Below are 21488 nucleotides of genomic sequence, written 5' to 3' on the forward strand. Positions count from 1 at the left end.
CTTTATTTCAAAATCCTAATACAATTATACTGCAGGCTACATTTGCCTGCAAGTTTCTTTGAACTGCAGATCTTCGGCTTATTTCAAGATAAAACAATAAAAGCAAACATAAAAAGTAATAATAAATGTATTATAACCTACAGGGACTTGGTAATTTTGTAAGCAAAGAAGAAAACATCACCATTTTTATATGGACTGTAATGAAAAAGATTAGATACATTAGTCATAACTCTGGTAAAAATGCAAGAATACCAAGTTCTAAATATTTTTTTACAAGAAACCGCTATTTTAAATCTTTAACATGATTATTAGGTCTTTACATTGATGACAAAATATAATTTTATCCATCATTTAGTATTACACTTAGTTATAGCTAATGCATTCCAGAGGTATAAGCATGTACTATGTGACTCCCAACCTTCCTTTCAGTCTTGTTTTTTATGATTTACTTAAAAGAGGGACATTATTTCATGGGCATGCTTCCAGCAATCCAATTGGAAAACATACACAACTGTAAAAGTTGACAGAAAGTATATACATTATCTTATTATGCATTTTTTTTCTTTTCCATTTCTTAGCAAAGCAACCTTTATATTCTCAGAAAATACACCTATTACATGTATTTTTGTTGAGTTTGATCAGCTGTTGCACTGATCTTTTATCAGTGCAACAGCTTAATAGTAAATAGTTTTCTGTGCCACACTGTTTGCAAATGTAGCTTACAATTTAATGAAAAATGTATTTTATAACATTGCAAAGAAATGTAACTAAGTATTTCAATAACTATCTCTTAAAGACCACCTGCTGGTTTAAATTGCTCAAATGACTTGAGAAAAATGAAATGAGCTGCCAATTTGTTTCCATTTCACCGATCTGTTCAAGAATAAACATGGTTTGGTGCTTGATCTTTCACAGTCCCCTGCAAGATCCTCACAGGGAATCTGATTAAATATGAGCTGGATGAGCAGACGGTGAGGACTGAAAAGAGGCTGAAGGGTCAAGCCCAGAGAGTGTTGGTTGATAACAGAGCAGAGAATGCCTCAGCAAGTCTGCAGATGATACAGAACTGGGAGCAGTGGCTGATATGCCTGAGGGTTGTGCTGCCATCCAGAGGAATACTGACAGCCTGGAGGAACCTTAAGAAGTTCAACAAAAGGAACTGCAAATTCCTGTGCCTGAAGAGGGACAACCTCAGCAGTTCCTGTGTCAGTATGTCCTGGGAGCAGTCAGCTGGAAAGCCGGTTTGCAGAAGAGGCTCTGGGGATGCTGATAGACAGCAAGATGCCCTTGTGGCCAGCAGGACCAGCAGTCCTGGTCTACATCAGAAGGAGCATTGCTGGCAGGTCAAGAGAGGGGATCTTTCCCCCCTTACTCAGCCCTGGTGAGGCCACAGCTGCAGTGCTGTGTCCAGTCCTGGGCTCCCCAGTACAACAGAAATACTGGAGAGAGTCACGCAAAGAGCCATGAAGAAGACAGTTAAGGGAATTTATCAGTATGTAAAAAGGTCTGACGAGAAGCAGATGTAAAGACAGTGGACATAGAGTTATCAGTGGTGTCCAGTGACATCTTGCACTGTTTATCCAAGTATTTGAGGATAAACTCTCCCACCTGTGTGAAGCTATGGCCACACAGAGTATGCAAGTACTAATAAATGCTATAAAAGTTATTGAAGCGTGTGTGTCCTGTGTGCCTATGCTTTAATAAGTGCACTCCTCAAAGGAGACAGATAAGAAGCACTTTATGTGGGAAATGAAATGACTGGTAAGTAATATTATGAATTTGTACTAGCAAGGCAAGTTTAATCAAAAAAGTCTAATAACACATGCCTCAAAGTTTCACTCTTCCTGAAAGGAAACAATAGCTAAATCAGTATGCTAGAAGACAAGAAATCTGAACTTGCATAACACATTAAGGCTCTCTGAAGCAGCTGTTATTAAGAATTGTTCATATTAATATTGACTTTCAAAACTAGGACCTAGACTGTCCTTTACCCTAAAGCCAAACAAAAGCCCTTGTTCAGATAAATAAGCCTAAAAAGGAGCTCTAGCAAAATGCTAAAAAGTACTATGATAGCATTTAAGTTTCCACCTGTCAGAACACAATTATATGCTTCAATTTGCTCTTAGCCCCAAGTTCCACAATGCAGTGAGGACACATCTTGTAAATTCAAAAAGTCCCAAGCACATCAGAGCCCTACCTCAAAAGTCAGAAGGCAGGTCTACAAAAATCACCTAGTCCTGTCATTTTGGGAAATATTTTATCTTTTAGATTAGGGTAAGTCAAATTTCACTTTATGAAAGCTAATTGCTTAATGACTAATGTTGATATCGACATGGAACAAACAAGTAATTGAAGTAATTTGTCCTCAAATATCATTGTGTATTGCAATAGCCTGCCACAGCCATCCATCCAGGTTCCTACTCTGAAAAAAAAGAGACCAAAAAGCATACTCTGTGTGAGGCCAAGATAAAGTCAAACACATCTCTAAAGATGCCAAATTGCTTTGCATTTCAAACAACCATCAAAAGGGAGGTTTATGATCAGTTTTTCTCCTGTTCTCATGTTCCTGCTCCCTTCTTTTCATCAAATTTGCTCATTCTTCAGCAACGTGAATGCTAGATCATTTCATCTATCTGAAACAAAGTAAGCAATTCTATTTGGCAAGAATACTAATTAAACTCTCAATAAAAGTCAGCAAGTTGATCATCTTAGCCTCTGGCCACAAGATCACCAGCAGCAACCCAAGGAATGTGGCCAACTCCATTTCATTATCAATCTGCAGAGGACACATGTTTAAAACTGCATCTAAAATTTCCAGTGTACCATCTATTCTAGTGAGCTGGTGACTATTCACATGGTTTACAACTTGTCTACAAGTATCTTTTATCATCTTTACTGGATACATCCCCAGAACCCTTACAGAAAGCTGAGTAATGCTATTAGTCCATTATATATAGAGAGAAACAAGTTGCAGTAAGAGTATGGTACCTTGTCCAAGGTCACAAGAAAAACACAAAACCTGTTTTCACTCTATCTTTAAAAGGAGTAGTCCTGAGATCCTGTCCTGAGATTTTATTCCCTGGCAATGCCCAAAACATTTCTTTACACTAGGCCGACTTCAAGAGACTGAATCTAGAAACTGAATATAAAAGCATAATAAAGTGAAAATTGAGTAATACTTTCTCTGCTCATTTCCATCACTCTTTCAAAGACTAGCCATTTTCCTGGAAAATTCAGGGAAGCTAAGCAAAGCTAACTTTGCAGCAGAAGAAACTTCTGGCATATGAGGAAACTGGGTCAAAATTTTGATTCTCAAAGAAGTACTTCTATTGTTAGATACTTTTTTCTCTACTACAAAAAGAATTAGTCACGAATATGTTTTGAAATCTCTCAAGGAAAGTTACAGTCAGCCTAACTGCAGACAGCTTGCCTTGGGAGTAATCCCAGAAATAATAGCCAGGTGCACTTAAGAGCAGGTGCAAGGGAGAAATTACACTCACTTCTTTATTAGAGTTGGAAATGGGCAAACATTTCCCACATTCAAAGTGAGGTCAAGCTCAGGAATTGGCCAGACTGAGAGGCCAGACTTTTCACACTTGAAGAGAGAAGGCAACAAGTGATGAAGATGATGTGGACATCACCTGGATTTACCAAGAGCAAATTGTATTCAGCTAACCTGAATGCCTTCTGTGTGGTATGACTGTGAACTCCGTGGACAAGAGGAAAGCAATCATATTGCATAGCTGGACATTGGCAAGGCTTCTGGCAGTGTCCCATATAATCCTACGAGTATAAAAGGTTGCAGTGGTGTCACAACACCACAGACTATAGAAGTCACACCAAATTAAATCAGTTAACAAAAACTTTAAAAAAGCTCACAACAGGTATTCTAAGTGGTATATAACTTCTCTTGAGGTCCACAAGAATAAGATATCTGCCACTGCCTCTAGAATATTAAAGAAAATAAACTAGTCTTATGTTTAAGATCCCAAAAGATGAGACAAAAGGAAAAGGCCAGTTTAAAATCCACACCTTCATAGGGGAAAATGCAGCTTCCGAAGACTGCTGAAAAACTTTTTGCAAACAGGTTGGACTTTAAATAATACCTTCCCCTCCCTCTGAAATTAGTCCATTAGGATGCATACATAGTCAGGAATTTAGGATTGAGAGAAAATGAAAGAACTGGTATTATTTCAAGTTCCCAAAAATCCAATGCTTTTTATCTGCAACCAACAATTAATTTTATTGAAAATGCAAACTTAGTGAAAGTAATGTAAGAATTGAAACTCTTACTATTGCCATATGTGGCATTGATACTGTATTTGGAGGCAGCTCCAGGTCATAAAACACATTTCCCCATCAGACCTGATGTTCTTATCTGTACTCTTTATATCTTCCTGTCCCACAACATATAGGAGAAGAAGGAAGAAAATAAAAGCTTCCTGATTATCTGAAATATCAACATGCAACTCCTGTTTCCCTTATCAAGTGAAAGTGCTTGTGACACAAAATAGAAAGGGAGGCATTTCAACTCTCAGAAAGACAATTTTATCACTCAAATGACAAATGGAGACTAGTCATAGCATGTAATGGGTTATTGACATGGAAAAAATCATGACTGAAGTGACTGCATTGTTCTTCCTACATGCTTCAAGTAGAACAACTACCTTGCAGACTATATGGTAGGGAATAACAAAGAAAAACTATTAGTTAATTTCTGTAATCTTTGCTTTAGAGTCCTCAGAAAGGAATTCTACTTTTAATGTAGTTTTTCTTTGCAAAGTTGGTATGAAAACTGTTTGAATCTTTACATAAATAAATGGCAACCTGCCTGACATGAAGACCACAGCAAGAAACCAAAAATCCTACATCTCAGAATAAGTATGTTTAAACAAATAAGGTGAGACCATTATGTTTTACCTCTGTTTTCAGGTGACATCCATACATACAAACTTTGGAATGAGTTTTTTTTAGGGTTGAATAAAAACTCACCTCAGAAATGTTTGTGCAAATGTACATTTGGAAAGACTTATGTCTAAAGGGTTCACATGGCCATCTAGAAATTACTCATGTGTCTTCTCTACAAACAGAAAATATAAAAAATAGAGAGCAAGGTGAAGACAGCATCTTTGTGTCCAATCATACACAGCAAATTGCAAATAAATAATTTTAACCAACAGAAAATCCTAAAGAACTTGTCAGATGCATTACGACTTTGATAAAATTAACTCACAATTAGAATGTCCCCAGCTTGTAGAAAGTAAGAGTGACCCCTATTCACTCTAAATATGTAATATTCCCCTTTTTGGTGGTTTCTGTAGCTTCCACATCCCTCACTTAAAGGTGTGCAACAGAAGCTAGTTCAATGAGCCAATGACTCCACATGTCTCAGGAAAATACAAGTGTTCATGATACCAATTACATTGAAAAAAGAAAATCAATCTCTGCATCAACATCTATGTATGTTTTTAGAGCCCTCTATTCCAAGGACTCAATCACAAAAGTTTCTTTTGCTGTTTTTGTCTTGTTGCAATATTTGGCCAGTTTGTATGTGGAGAATCATGATGGAGCTTCATTTCTGGCAGAGACTTCAGGGGAAATCAGCGCGTCTGCCATTGTGAGTATAGCAGAAGAAGAAACAAAACCAAACAGCAAGAAGGAAAACACCAACCTACAGAACTCTATTTGTAATTGCTTGCACAAAAGTACTAAGCTAATACAGAATCCAGAACTCACTCTACTGCATAGAAAGATCTGAAAAAAACAGATTTTTGCCCTCTCATCTTGCATGGCAGGTCTTTTCCTCTGATTTGGATACCCAAGTCAAAAGCTTTCAAAGGTTGGGTTGAACAATCATGTTTTCCACTCCAGAATCCTAAAAGAGCTTCCATCTTTCTGTGTACTCCTACAACCAAGTTCTCTGCTCCTCTCAGCAATCTTCCAGCCTATGGTTTCCCTTGCTTTCTTCAAGCTTCATTGTTCCTCTCCCTCTCTGCTTGCCCCACCTGCACCTTGAAAGTTTCTCTGGGCCTCATGGCTCAGTTGCTTTCAAAAATCACTCATCTCTCCCTTCACAGCAGAGCAGCCAGGACAAGATAACAAGAGAACCTTCCTTCTGCTGCCAATCCACCATTTTGTTTTTTTTTAAAGGAAGAAAGCCACACGATGAATAATAAATGTACAATAAATACAACTAAACAAAGCTAACTGTTACAATATCATGCTCAATAGTTAAAAGTATGCACATATATAGAAATTTAAGTTAATTAGGCAGAGCTAGAACAAGCTACTGTAAAACCAAAGTAACTCACAGAACAGAGGCCACTACCAGGAGCTTTGCTGTTTTCAGACTACATCTCCATTATCATATCTCAAATTAGACACGCAATTATGATCTTGAATGGTGTTTTGGGAAGCTGTTTCCTTCATGGTGGTAACAATTGAACACCCATCAGTAACTGGTTCCTCATCAAGTTGTTCTACTCAAGTCAGGAGTTCCACACTATGAGCCTGAATAAATTAGCCAGATATGTTATCAAAAATTAATAATGCCCAGAAATAAACCAAGAACATCTGATGCCACACAGAATCATTAAGTAAATAAACAAAGCAAAGTAAATTCCCAAAGGTTCTTATAAAACATTTTTAATCTTGCAAATGCTGGAGAAACACACATTTTAAAAACCCAAAATGCAAACAGCTGTTAGGGAGAGACTTTTAGCAAAAAAAAATGAAATCATAGAAAGCATTAGCTTAAATACAACAACCAGATTTAGTCCAAACAAGAAGGGATTTTACAGCCTTTCAAAAAAAAAACATACTCCTCACCCCCCCTTATTTAAGCAATGTATTAAAAAAACCCCGAAACAACAAAAATACAACATGCAGTGGTAACCTGAGAGCTAAAACATACAAAAATTTTAAGTACTTCATGTGTGTCTTAGGTACTGTAGCCTGTAAATCAGAAGGTATTACTATACAGTGGTACTTCTATAATAAACAGGTATTTCTACATCTGCTACAAATTTCTCACTTGATCAGAGAAAATCCTAATTACTACCTGCACAAACTAACTTGAAAAGATGCACTCTCAGTTTTCTATTCCTGAAAAACAGAAATAAATGTACAATCACTTGAAAAACAGATTCCATATGAACAAGAAACAACTTCTTCATCCCTTTCAAGACATAAAGGTACAATTGCTTGTATTTCTCTGCACATAAAAAAATTTTGGAGTCCTTATTTACTTAAAGAAAAGACATTCTGAAAGAATATGCTGTTGGCTGACACGACGAAGTCACGCTGGTGGTGAAAAGTTTTATTGCTCTTCATGTAATCATTGCCTTTTATATTACCAGATCCAGAGACCACACTTGCAAGGCTGTCAGCCAACTCACACTCACAACTCAGAAACTTCCATCTTCCTTGCAACTTCAGGGTTTTCAGAAGTGCATATTTGGGATTTATGAGTTTAAATCACTTAAGAACTTCAGAAAGTGTTGCCCTGCCAGAACAAAAGTTACGTATAAACCTTATAAGAGAAGTGCATTATTGCAAATCCTACATATATTTTGCACACCATATCTTCCCTGGGTTTTTCACACAAGGTGCATTGCAGAACATGGCATGTGATACTAAAACAAGGCTGTGGATTTGTTAGAGGAGTTTGTGATGACAGAGCAAGAGTATGGGGACAAGAGAATAAAGAAAAAATAGTTTAAAAATAAGCACCATGAAAGAATTGATGAGCTCATATAAAAAGGAAAAAATTAAAAACCAAGGAAGGGCCTTGGGTAGGTAAACTGAACCTTGCAGAAGTAAAAAGGGGAACAGTTGTGCAACACAGTGTCTTGTAAAAATTGGATATGAGCAACAGTTATTTAAAGACAAACAGAATGCCTGGACGAGCCCTAGCACAGACACACACTAGAGGAACAAAGTGCACAAACTAAAAAAAAAAGTATTTTTTAAAAATTGAAATTTCCAGCAGTCTAAGGTCTCAGTTACCTTATGGTAGCAGAAACAAATTGATTTAGGCTGATGTGCATTAAGACCATATACAAAGAGCCAGAGAATACAGTGGGGCACATTCCAGTTTTCCACAGCAGGAGTCTGATGCAGCTAAGCCATGACAAAAAGGCTTAGAGAGAACAATATTGCAGAAAATGGGATAAAGTAACACAGAAGGGGTTAGCTGCCTGCCACAACCCCAATGGGAATTGAAGAAAAGTGTGCAGGTACAGCAGCTCACACTGGCAAAGGAAATTGCATTGTTCAAAAGGATAACATTTTCCAAAACACTTAAGGGTTTTGTTTCATGCTATACATAAAGGAATTGTTATTCAAACAATAAATTGTTTACACTGTAAAAGCCTGAAAACAGCATTTGGTGTATTGATGTATTTTGATGCTCACAACATTCCAAATAAGCACCAATCAGTCCTCAGCATCATAGATTTGGTTCACATTCTACAAATAAGTCACTCAAAAATAGTTTAAAATTGCAAATAATTTCGAAATTGTTTGGGTTTCATTCATCAGTGAGCTTTTTATCTGCTTGTTTTTAAATTAATTTTCTAGTCATCTTTTCTTAGTACCATCCCATCCATTGCACTCACCAGGGGAGTTATGTAGTCTTTATTGATGTAACAGGAGTTACTCAAAAGATGCATCTTTTCAAGGATCTAAAAAGGGAAGCAGAATTGAATATACTTCATCCCATATTGTTTTATGCAGCACTTATGCACATGCATGACTCCAAACCACTCTTTACCTGGTCAACAGCAAAAGTCAGATGTCACACAACATACTGGTTTTCCATGAAAAGATACACAGAGAATTTATACAGTTCAGCAAACACTTTAAACCATGACTGAAGCCACATCTAAATTATGCTACAAGTATCAATATCCTACCCGAATTTAGCACTATGTATCCTGCTGAAAACTGAGAGAAACTAGTTTTCCACAAGGCGTCCAAGATGACAAAAGTAGAAAGCTGCTTTCAGTATTAGAGTTTATAGGACTAAACACATGGCTGCAGGCCTAAGACAATTCTTTAATAAGGAGGAAGAAGTTATGGAATGTACTGATTCAGGGGAAGAAAGAAAACAGTCTGTTCTCTGCCAACCCATTGGCTTGAAACCTTTGTAACACTTTATTCCACAAGGTAATAGCAAATGGGTAGCACAGGGTTACCAGTGCACATCAACTTCTATTTGAGAAGACAGAAATCTCCACCCACTGTACTGCAAAGGTTGTTAGAGCTGTTCCAGCCCTAGAGCAAACTGACAGAGCATTAGCTCTAACTTATTTCATTTCACTCATCTTCCCAACCTTTTCTATGCTGGCTATTTTATCACTACCCAGGAAGAGACTAGACAGGCCAATTTCTGTCAGCAGCTGCCAGAAAGCCACAAGAATTTCTAAAAGACCCCATATCACTTGTGTTGCTTTTTAACATTCCAGGAATACAAGCTCATGGGTCCTCTAACAAATAACTATGGGGAAATAGCAGAACCTGAGTCCCCATCTTTATTGTAGCCATTCCAATGGATATTCTTCTATTTGTTCATCTAATTAATTTTTCACAAGAGGCAAACAAACTCCTCTAACAAATCCACAGCCTTGTTTTAGTATCACATGCCATGTTCTGCAATGCACCTTGAGTAAAAAACCCAGGGAAGATATGGTGTGCAAAATATATGTATGCTTTGGTGGTTTTGCTATCTTTTTTCCCTCCAATTATTACCATTGAAGCAGGTGCACATTTCTACTTAAATTAGCACAAAATATGAAAACAGATTATACCTGCTATCATTAATCTGAAATTATATTTCAGTTTAGATTTGATTTGCTTTTCAGCATGATCAGCACTGTTTTTCACTTACATTTTCTAAAGAAGTACAGAAATATTCTACTGGGGAACAAAGAAATAATTTCCCAGGTAGCTTGTTTTGCTGAGTTTTCTTAAGATACCCATTCATTACTCTTTGCACATAGTTGCATTTTCAAATGCACCCAGCATCCACCTGACTTACTTGTATATTCTCCCTTCTGAAACACCTTAAGGTGGGCTTAAATGGTGAACAACTGGATCTATATAAATTTTTCATATTCACATAAATATTACAGTTTCTTACATCCCTTCTGTTATATTAGGATGCCTTCTGTTCTTCTGATAGCCCTGTGCTAAATGCAAAGTGTTCTCAAATAATTTATACAGCAACCAGCCTGAAGATCCAGAGACTTAAAGCTCAGGAAAAGGTAAGGATTCCAAGACAGATTTTTCCTCCAACTGCTTAGCATGAGATACTGAACTTGGTTTTTAGCTCTAAATCCATGACAGCCAAGTTGATGTACAGTCTTTACAGTCTTCTCTCAAGGAGCTCATATACAACTTGAATCCATAGTAATGAAGTCAATGGATAGTGGTTTTGGAATGAGATCAAACAAAAGTGCACAAGCTGCATTTAGGAAATAGTGTCACCTTAAGCACCATTCTCAGCAAATAGCCTCCACTGAGGTAACACCTGAAGTTTGTTCAGCCCATAAAGCATATTCCCTTATCAAAAAAACAAAAAAAAAAAAACCAAAAAAAACCCAAAAAAACCACAAAAAACTGCCTAGAAAAGATCAGTCATAAAACTTAACGGACAGCAGCAGAATTTCTGCAACATGAAAAGCAGAGTAAGGCATGTTTATTGTGGCTGGAAGTGCTGAAGACCTTATTAACTTTTACACACTCCTGTGTTTCAAAACAAATACAAATCTGCTCATTGGGGCAGGTTTTTTACAGCATAAACTGCCTTTTAGAAAACTAAGTGAGAGTACAACCCCAAGTACATATGCCTTTCCTGCAGTAACAATAGTGTCACAAATTTTAAGTTGGTCACTATCACTATCTCATCACTTCTCCACATTTGGTTCTGCTCCAAACAGTTAAAAATGCCTTGGGGAAATCCAGCCTATTTAATGTATCAGCATGCCAAGAATTATCTAAATCACTATTTGTTTTATTAGCAGCAATTCTCAAATACATGAGCTTTTTTATTCCATTAAATTTTTAATTACAACTGTAAATAGATATACATGAATAGCAACAAAAATAAAAATAGAATGACTGGTATTAATGAGCTGCAACAACCTTATCAGTTACAAAACAAGCTGCTGATTATGTTGACATCATGCAGCCAAAAATGAAACTTCCTAAGCTCTCTCAAAATTTTGGTTTTAAGATGAGAAATTAATAAAATACACTTTATTCATCTACAAATACAGCACATAGAGGATTTTACAGGTTGTGCAAAAGTGGGGAAAAACAGGGAATTTTTTTTTTCATCTTCAGAGAGCAAACCAAAGTACTATTACTAAAAATACCACTCTCATATTTCTTTGTCCAGAGCTAGATGCTATCTACACAGTCAAATTCACAGTGCATTGATCAAAACAAAAGAAGACAATCCCTATAAAAATATTCAAATCCTATGTTATATTTGGAAAGCCTTTATAAAAGTTAAAGAATTCTGAGGAGCAAATCCTATTAAGAAAAAAAAAATTAGACTAAGTTTTGATGGATAAGCACTCAAAACCCTAGGAATTAGTTTCCAATCTAATAAAAAATATTTTCTGATTAAATCAGCTCACTTAACAGGCACCAATGTATTATTCAGTTCCTCTCTTCCCCCTCCTGAATTTCTGAGTTTCTCCCAACTTCCTGCACACATTTCTTTAGCTGAGTGGCCACTCTGCCACAAGCAGCCGCAAGAAGCCCAGCGTTTAACTGGGTTAACTGCCTTCTCTCAAAACACAAATGACCAGGGAAACTTCGAGTGCCTCATTTCTCAATGAATAGATCAGCTGCATCCCCACCAGGCTAGGGAGCACCGAGGGACACACCCAGCTCATCTCTGCCACATGGGCAGGCAGGTCTCAAGCAAGCAGCAGCACACATCCTGGACTTGGCTGTTCAGGGAATATGGATCCCAGCACACACTTATTGCCTAGCAGAGATAGGTCCTCAAGTAATCTACTTTTGTTCCCAGAAACCATGAAGGGCAAGTTGAAAACAACTTGATTGTCCACTCAGACTACACAATCTTACAGACATTAGAGGATTGTCACTGCATGGGAAAATTAATGTTAAACTTTTTCGCTCTACCAGCTGTCATCTAGGAGTGCAAAAATTTAAAAAATTCCATCCAAATTTAATTTAAAGAAATCTTTTTTCAGACTCTGATATACAAAAGAGGAGCTATTTTGTGTATCTGAATATGTGGACCTTGTAAGACATTAGCAGGGTGCCTATTTTTTTTCCTCTCAGTAACGAAACCATAAAAAGGCATGTAAATCAGACCTGAAATAATGTTACAAAAAAAGCAAAGCAAGAGGTGGGCTGTTAGAAACCCATCTCTTGCGCCTCAAGAAAATATTCCATCAGGAGAGACAGATCAAGAGAGTTTACTGCCAGCACAGGACTTTCTTTTTCAGGAACAATGAAGAGTATATGATTTCCCATCGTGAATGGCAATAAAGCAGGGCTTATTAATCATTGGCATGAGCTGGCCAGTTGTTTCCATCCTTCTGATAGTCTGGTAAAGTTATTTTACCTTCAGTATTTTAGCATTCTTGCTTATGGAATGGAAGAAGCCCTAAGCTTAACACACAACCAGCCATAGCAACTAGCTTCTTTGGGCACTGTCTACAGACAGTGAAGTGATAGCATTTGTGAGGAGATATTCATGAAGCATAATTCTCCTCATATTTTAAGTATTCCTACTACCCTTAGATGTGTTACAGTCAATGGTCAGCTACAAGACCAAATTACTGAAGACTGCAGAGTATTTGGTTGTGTAACAGACAAGGAGATTAAGTTGCAGGTTTCTGCAGCTTCTTTTCCAAAATGCTTAAACAAAGATGGTAAACGCTGTTAAAATAAAGGATGACAGTAGCAAAAAACTAATTTGGATTTTCCTTAATGCTGGTAGCATCAGAACAAGAAAAGTAGGGGAAAGCACTTTTCCTATACCTACAATGAAATTAAGATCCGAAAGAAAGGTAGACTAAGATAGATGTCTTTTTTCAGAAACCAGAAATCTTCATTGCTAAGAAGTCTTGAATAGGCTGAATTAAATTATAAATTAATATAGATATGCATATAAAAATTAATGTTAAGAGCAACTTTGAAACTTAATTTTGTATTCCTGTGAAACAGCATAAAGTCAGACACTATAAATTAAGCTTGCTATAGTGAAAATGCCTCTCAAATATTTTAAATTCAGCTTTAAAGATTTGGACTTTGAAAGTGACTGATGTTGAAATCATCAGAACTGACGTGTTAAATTAACACAATGTTTTATGATTTTCTCATACACCACAGAATGAAGAGCTGCTCCTAGGATTAGCGTATTTGGTTTACATGGCTTGGTTTTGGGGGGCAAGGGGACAATGCAGAGGTGGCCTCTGTGAGACCAGTGGCTGCCCCATGCTGGACACTGCCAGTTCCAGCTGGCTCCATGACAAATCTGCTCTTTGCCAAAGCTGGACCCATCAATAGGACTGCTTGGTGCTTCTGTCAATAACACATATAAGGAAAAAAAACCTGCTGCCCAGGAGCTATGGAAGAGGAGCAAGAAAAATGCGAGAGAAACAGCCCTGCAGACACCAAGGTCAGTGAAGGAGAACAGCAAGAAGGCATTCCAGGTGCTGGAGCAGAGATTCTGCTGCTGCCCACAAAGAGAGCAGGTTGTCCCCCTGCAGCGCATGGGGGACCCCACCAGAGCAGGCAGAGCAGCTATCCACACTGCAGCCATGCCAGAGCAGGTGGATGTGCTCTGAAGGAAGCTGTAGCCTGTGGAGAGCCCAAAAAGGAGCAGGAAGTGCAGCCCATGGGGGGACCCATGCTGGAGCAGTCCATTCCTGGAGTGCACTCCATAGGGAGGATCCATGCTGGTACAGTTTCTGGAGAGCTACAGCTTGTGTGGAGGACCCACATTGGAACAATTTGACAGGGACTATATCCCATGGCAGGGATCCCACACCACAGCAGGGAACTGTGAAGAAGAAGGAGTGACAAAATGTTATGAACTGACTGCAGCCCCCATTTCCCAATATCCTGTGCCACTCAGGGGATTGATGGGAAAGAGGTTGAAGATTCAAGAATAAAGGACTGAAGCTGAGCCTGGGAAAATGGGGAGGAGGAAAGAAGGTGATTTTAGTCTTGTCCTTGTTTCTCACTATCCTATCCCATATTTAATTGAAAAGAGATGAAATTAATTTTCCCCAAATTGAGTTTGTTTTGCCTATGACAGTAATTGGTCATCTCTCCATCTTTATCTCAAGCTAAAAAATTTTTCATCTCATGTTCTCCCCCTTATTGAGGAGGGGGAAAGAGAGGGTGGCTCAGTAGGCAGCTGGCAGAAAACCAAGGTTACCCCACTGCAACTAAAAAGAGAAAAAATACTATTAGGTATCATATTTTCACTGCTTTGCAACACAAAATTACTTTTGTGTGTGGTAACTACACTCAGGATTTGAAATTCCCCATACCACTTTCAAAAGAAAACATTTTCTATTTTTTTTCTCTAAAATGTTAATCAGTACTTTCCAACACTGCTCAATTATTTTGGTCCCTTTTTTCCACTTTTCTGAACATTTATTTTCTCTAATTATGTTTGTCTACAGAACATTACTGGAGAAAGACACCTGCAAAGAAATCGGCATTTTGACATAAAAATTCCCCTCCACACACAGTCTGTCAGCAGTGAAGCAAACTGCATGCTACTACTTCAGCAAGAATCACAACTCATGCTAAGTACCACTGCTCCAGGCAGGCAATCCACATACCAGCCTCCTGTTGAGAAAAAGCCCAAATCCCTCTAACTTAATTGAGTTTGTTCCTTTGGTTTAAATGACGAAACCTAAATATAGATATCTCCAGGACCAGACAGATATTTGGAATTATAATCTGCAACTACACCATCAAAAAGGTTCAAATAGAGGAAACTAATTCTCTAGAACCCTCTGAATTTTCCCCATCTATGCACCTTCCTACATGGCACAAGCCATTCACTTTGGTACCTAACATTATTGCAGATGACAAATTATTTATACCTGCCTAGTACAAAAGACTGACAACTGTGCAGCAAGCGCAGCATCACTGGTCAGGGAAGGCAAGGGATTGTCCTGCTCTGCTCTGGCCTGACCTCAAGTGCTGTGTGCAGCTCTGGGTGCCACAATATAAGAAAGATACAAAACTCCTAGAGTCCAAAGGAGGGCAATGAACAAGGCGAAAGGCCTCGAGGGGAAGCCAAAAAAGAAGTGGCTGAGGTCGCTTGGATTATTCAGCCTGGAGAAGATTGAGGGGAGACCCAAAAGCCATCTACAACTTCCTCATGAGAGAAAGTAGAGGAGCAAGCTCTTTTCTCTGGTGACCAGCAACAGGACCTGAAGGAATGGCCTGAAATTGTGTCAGGGGAGGTTTAGGTTGGATATTAGATAAAGGTTCTTCACTCAGAGAGTGGTTGGGCTGGAACTGTCTCCCCAGGGAAGTGGTCACCAGCCTGACAGAGTTCAAGAAGTGTTTGGACAACACTCTCAGATACTTGGTGTGTTCCTTAGAGTGTCCTATGCTGGGCCAGAGGTTGGACCTGTAGATGATTCCTGTGAATTTCTTCCAAATCAGGATAGTCTGTGATTCTATGAACTCACAGAAGAAGACATTTGTTTGCATTTATTTCAAGACTAGGGCTGTTTTGGGAATATGGGAATGTTTTTTGAATTCTGATTTATATCCTTGCATTATTCTTCCTTAAACTGAAGCCATTGCCACTGTCCGGCAACTGATTTGGCTTCACTGGGTTCTACTCCTGCAACATGCTTTACATCAAACTATGTCCACCTTTTTGTTTAGGTGTTGCAGGCTATAGCTATGCACATGGTGTCTTCCTGTCATCCTTCTGGAGATTACAAATCTGTCTTATGACTCTTAACATTACTGTTAATTTTAATGCAAGAGTAGAAGTGCACTTGGAAACTGTCCAACAATGATTTTGTTAAGAATTTCCAGCATCATAAAAAAAGAAGAGAAAAACAAAAGCTGCCTAACAAGCTTACTAATTTTTGAATAATAAAAATGAACTGGCAAAATGGGATTTGGAATTTCAACTTTTAGAAAGGTATTATGACAGGTGAATTAAAGCTATATTTTATTTATGATCTGCTCATGCAGCTCTGAGAAATATTCTGGTCACGCTTGTCAGGCACTTTTGTAAACTGTCTTAAGCCTAACAGATGCATATTAGATATCTGCCTCTGCTACCAAGTGACACTGCTATCCCTGTACCTCATGGCCACTCTTCTCCCTGGGTAGCAATGCTGCCAAGGCACAGCAGTGTGCTGAGCAACAACATCAACTGGTCAAATAACAGCAAGAGCACTTAGAATCAGAAAATCCCAGCACTGCCCTTGCTGCTGATCAGATCTTCAGTAAAAAAACCCAAAAAATGATGCAATAATTGTCAATAACTTCTCCTAATTATGATTCTTCAAAAATAACAGACTGAGGATTGCCAGGAATTAACACTGTCCTGATGACAGGTCTCCCCAAAATTTAGTTTTGAACCAGTTTCTTAAAAGAGATTTTTAAAAATCTTTTAATAATTAAGCAAATAATTAAATTTAGATGTTATTAGAGAAAGACTACCACTACATCCTTGAGAAAGAATAACTGTATTTTTCAAAAACAAATATATGCTTGAAGCACATCTCTTGTAGCTTAGAAAGAAATCTGTTCAGTTTTGAAGCTTTTATTATTTAAAATTAAGTTCTCTAGAATTCTTTGCTGAGGTACCAGGAAAGCAGCTATTCAATAACCATCATTACTGTGGGATGCAGAGACATGATGGAGAGCTGCTGCAAATTAAACCAGACCCAGTAACTCCTAACAGCTAAAGTTTACCACATTAGCTACTTTTCCCCAATCCCTACCTCCTCCTTTTTATCTTAATGAATTCACATTTAATTAAATAAGGCAAGACCAGACAAAGAGAAAGAAACAAAAAAAAATTTAAAAAACCACTATGCAAAGAAGAATTTAAGAATATTTCGCTCATCTGTTTTCTGTCCAACACTTCCAATACCAGGCAAACAATTTCACGAAGAGGCACAAGGAACTAGTTGAAGCAAATACATAGAATCTGAAAAATTTCAGCTCTGCAGGGATTTCAGGCAAATGTTTGCAACATCACTGTGGTCACATCTACAGTGTTGGAGTTCCTCAATCTCTTGCAAATTCCTCCATTAACAGTATGCCTCTTCAGCACACTGGGAACAGCATGCATGTACCCTGAGGCCTCACTTCAGCAGAAACTCCTCATTGGGCCTTCAAACATGTTACAGCAAATTCATTTAGTCTTAAATACAGCATCTGAGTTCAGAAAAGAACAGAGGTGGGTTATGTTCAGATCTTTTATAGTACAAGCTGTGTTGCTGCTACTTGGATAAAGAAAGTTCTATAAAAACAGCTAGGCAATGAGCCACACTACATTAAGATCCATTCAAAGAACAATTAATTAGCAAGACACCAGCAGGATGTTACAGATTTTTACTTCCTCTATGGTCAGTCAATAATTAAATATTGATCAGTTTTAAAGAAACCCGATCATATTTGTGCATCTGAACTTGTTCTGTGCTTTCAGAAGAGATAAAGTAGTTGAATTTTGAACCTCTTTACCACACTCCTCAAATTGACATCTGTATACAAAAAAGCCTAAAACAAACCAAAAACCACAAGAGCAAAACCCACAACTTTGCTACAGTTTTGAGATCTAGAAACAAACTGTTTCTATATTTGAGAATCTTTTTACATAAACAATTTGATACAAATTGGCTTCAGAATATGTCTTTTAACCCATCAAACTGTATGCGGATTAGTAAGCATTGCATGTGATTAAGTTAGGCTATTCACTTGAACAAAAAGTCAGTATAAAATATGTACTGTGGCCTACAAGGTCTTACTGTGAGTAATGAACAAAATATGCTGGCCCAGTTTCATCCCTGTTACAACTCAAATCAATTTAAGAAATCAATTTCAATGAAACAAAACTCAATGCCCTCCACAATGCTGAAAGAGTACATATGAGACTTCAAAATGTGTTCATGGGTACCTTGACTTACTATATACCCCTCTTCTGCCTAGCCTGTCATTGTACAGCATGAAGGTTGGGATTACATACTTTTAAATTCAGTGCCTCCATGAATGCTCGCTCCTTGGATTTTGATTTTCTTTGCAGCTTTCAAGTAACATGATTATCTCAGAGGGAGCTGTAATGAAATGTTGTGCAAACTTTGTGAGGTGGATGGAGGATATAAATATCTTCATTATTGGCCATAAGTGATCATATGTCAATGACTATCCCATTCAAAATGATGCATCTCAAAGTAATTGGTTTGTCTCTTGGAGTGGAAGAGTGGAGTGTAGGAAATAACTTCTCTAGCAAGAGAACACTCAAAACCCTCAAAAATTCATCTGAAAACAAAAATTAACAAACTTGCTCTAAAACAGTATAAGCAAAATAGAATTTATAAATAAATAGACATTTTATTTATATTCATGCAATAGCCTGTTCTGTTACAACACTCATAAGTGTTGCCTTAAATCATAAAAATGCAGTTGCCTTAAACCATAAAAAAAGTATTTTCATGTATCTGCTGTTAGCATATCAGTGTCCTTTGGGGTAGACACAATAATGTAAATTAAATAAATATTTTATGGCAAGGAAGGGACATCAGTGCTCCAATTTTTTTCTCTTTGCATTGTTCAAATAGGCTATGGGAGTAAAAATAACTGCATCAAATGAGAGGGAAACCCCCAGAAGAACATGCATTACAGAGAAAGCTTTTCACACAAATGCTGCAGGGATATTGAAAACAACTATTGTGACAAAATACTGACTTAACAACAGGAATAACAACAACCAAAGGAAAAAAAAAAAAACCAGCAACAAAACCACACACGAAATAAAGGTTTTGCACTTTCAATCTTTAAACAAGTTAATGCCTATTTTCTTTCTTCCTGATAATACTGGGATAAGGTTTAATATACAGGTATCTGACCATTCAGCTACCAAACTCTTGACAGATTAATCCCCCCTGCAATTAATAATTATTCATTTGATCACAGATATCAACATGTAGCAAAATCTGTTACAAAAGACACAGTTCAGATTTCTGTGCTATCAATGTTTTAGCTGTACTGAGATAAGGCACTGACCTTTATTCTTGATTGACAATGGGAGAACACTTACAAGCTTACTACTGAAGCCTTGTTGTCAGTGTGAGAATGGCAAAATTGTGTTAAAAGGCAGACAGAATTCAATACCTTCCTCAACATATGAAATGTGATCTTTCCAAAAGATCATCAGTTCTTGTCATTTCCCCAGAAGTATAAACAACTCAAGTTTAAGGTTTCACTACGAGGGATAAAATACTCTCTGCAGGTTAGGGGGAAGGGGGGGTTACAGTCTATGAACTACTTGGTAAAGGACCTTCTTTCAGGTTTCCTCTTCAAAGGACTCTACTGTGCCATCTAGGATTTTCATGTAGTAAAGACAATTTATCCTTCTTATCAGACCATTTCTATTCAAAGAGTCTTGGGGTGGCTGTACCAGAAGAAATATTTTCCTGTGCCTCTTGAAGTCAATGTGACTGTGATTGCAAATTACTCACTAATGTAAAGAATAGCAGACTGTTGCATTATGCAAGCCTATCCACATTCTTTTGCATCTCTGTAAATGCAGTACTTTCCTGCCTTGATTGTACAGTACACTCTAACAATGGATTTCACCTAATAAGCTATTCAGAAAACTTACATAGCATGCAGGTCATCTCAATCCATTTCCTTTCTGTTACAAGTAACATGAAGAATGCTTTCAAACATCATCTGAGACAGGAACACTTTGAAGCACCTTAAATTCTCATAAAATATTCACTAGAGCTATCCACAGTATCAGTCCTATTGTGGCCTGAAACACAGTTAAGTCATGTACTACTGCTGCAGCAAGAAAAGTCTTGAAGAAAATCTCAGCCCCACATAGGCAGAGTATGTTCAAAGTCCCATGCATGGAGAAGAAAAAGATGGGGGAGGGGGAGAATGAAAATTACATCTAAAATTAAAAACAAAACAAACAAAAAAACCAACCACCAGCTATTTTTTAAGCTATTCTAGAACTACATTATAATCACCATGAGATAAATGTTCTAACCTCCATCTGCACCATCCCAATCTTTCTCCTCCCACATCAGTGCTGAATTTGCTGAAGTAGAAGAAGAAGGCATCAGCCAAGAACATTAAAAAATATTTCCAGTTAGAAGGAGATTTGCATGTAGTTTGGAACAGTACTGACATCCCATTTACCTCAGATCTAACCACTATGGGACCTCTAAATAGCTCCTTTCTCTATCATTTGGGAAACGGCCATACCCAACTACTGGAGTAACACTTTTCTTCTGGTGTCCCAGCTGGCAGACAGCCTAACAGAGTACCTAGACAGAGGTCTAGAAATTAAAAAAAAAAAAAAAAAAAAAAGAAAGAAACAAGTGGGGGGGGGGGAAAGAAGCTGGCTTACGTGCTCCAGTTTGTCTTTCCTCCTCAGCCAGACACTGGCACTGTAGTCCTGCTGCTTGACAGTGCTGTAGAAGTTCGCACCTACTCTGGTGAGGCTTGGGGAAGGCTCCCTGGGTCTGCTCTTCAGCCTCATCTGCTCGAAGCCCTCATGGGGGGATGAGGAGAGCCAGTCATGCCTGACTTCCATCTTGACATGACAAGGCAAAGTCCAAAGGAAAAAAATCAGAAGAAATCAAGAAATTAAGAGGTACTAAACGAAGATGGTCCAGAAGGGAACAGGATGGGGGAAGAAGAAAGAGAAGGAAATCAAAAAAACCCTTAAAACCAGAAAATGGTAAGAGAAGGGGGAGACAAGCAGAAAAGGTAGGAGTGGAGGGAGAAAGAAAGGCTGCAGGTACGAGAGAGGAGCGGGCTGGGAGAGATGAAGGGGCACTCGGGAAAGAAGACGCTCCAAGATGCCGCTGCTTGTTGCCCTGGCCGCCAGGAAGCTGCAGTCCAGGACCGACGCAGCGGGAAGCGGCTGCCTGCGGCTCTGCCCGGGACGGAGGCGAGGGGCGGCGCGGCCCCGGCAGCCGAGGCCGGGCGGGGCTGCCGCCTCCAGCCCGCCTGCAGGTTGGCGCAGTGGAGGGGCCGCCGCCCGCCCGGGGATGAGCCCGGCTCCTCCCCCGCCTCCCCTCCCCGCCGCCACCTTCGGGGGAGCAGCCAGCGGCACGGGAGAGCCCCTTCCTTTTGACAGGAGCCGCTGCCGCCGCCCTCCTGGGGCCCCCCGTGCCCCTGGGGAAGTTGTCTCGTCTGCTCTCCTCTCGTCCCGGCGGCACCGACCCGCCCGCAGCCCGCCGAGGGCTGGGCGGCCGCTTGCCACTCCC

General features: G+C 38.7%; 1 protein-coding gene across 1 annotated transcript in view; it reads right to left on the reverse strand.

The window, feature by feature from the left end:
- Positions 1–21178, reverse strand: part of PLD5 (phospholipase D family member 5) — a 176251-nt gene extending 155073 nt beyond the window's left edge. Inside the window, exon 1 of the mRNA XM_036380367.2 lies at positions 20624–21178. Coding sequence (XP_036236260.1) covers positions 20624–20809 — 186 coding nt within the window. The 5' untranslated portion in view covers positions 20810–21178. The remainder of the gene's footprint in view (positions 1–20623) is intronic.
- Positions 21179–21488: the final 310 nt, after the last annotated feature.

This window comes from Molothrus ater, chromosome 3 (assembly GCF_012460135.2).
Source record: "Molothrus ater isolate BHLD 08-10-18 breed brown headed cowbird chromosome 3, BPBGC_Mater_1.1, whole genome shotgun sequence".
Taxonomy (NCBI): domain Eukaryota; kingdom Metazoa; phylum Chordata; class Aves; order Passeriformes; family Icteridae; genus Molothrus; species Molothrus ater.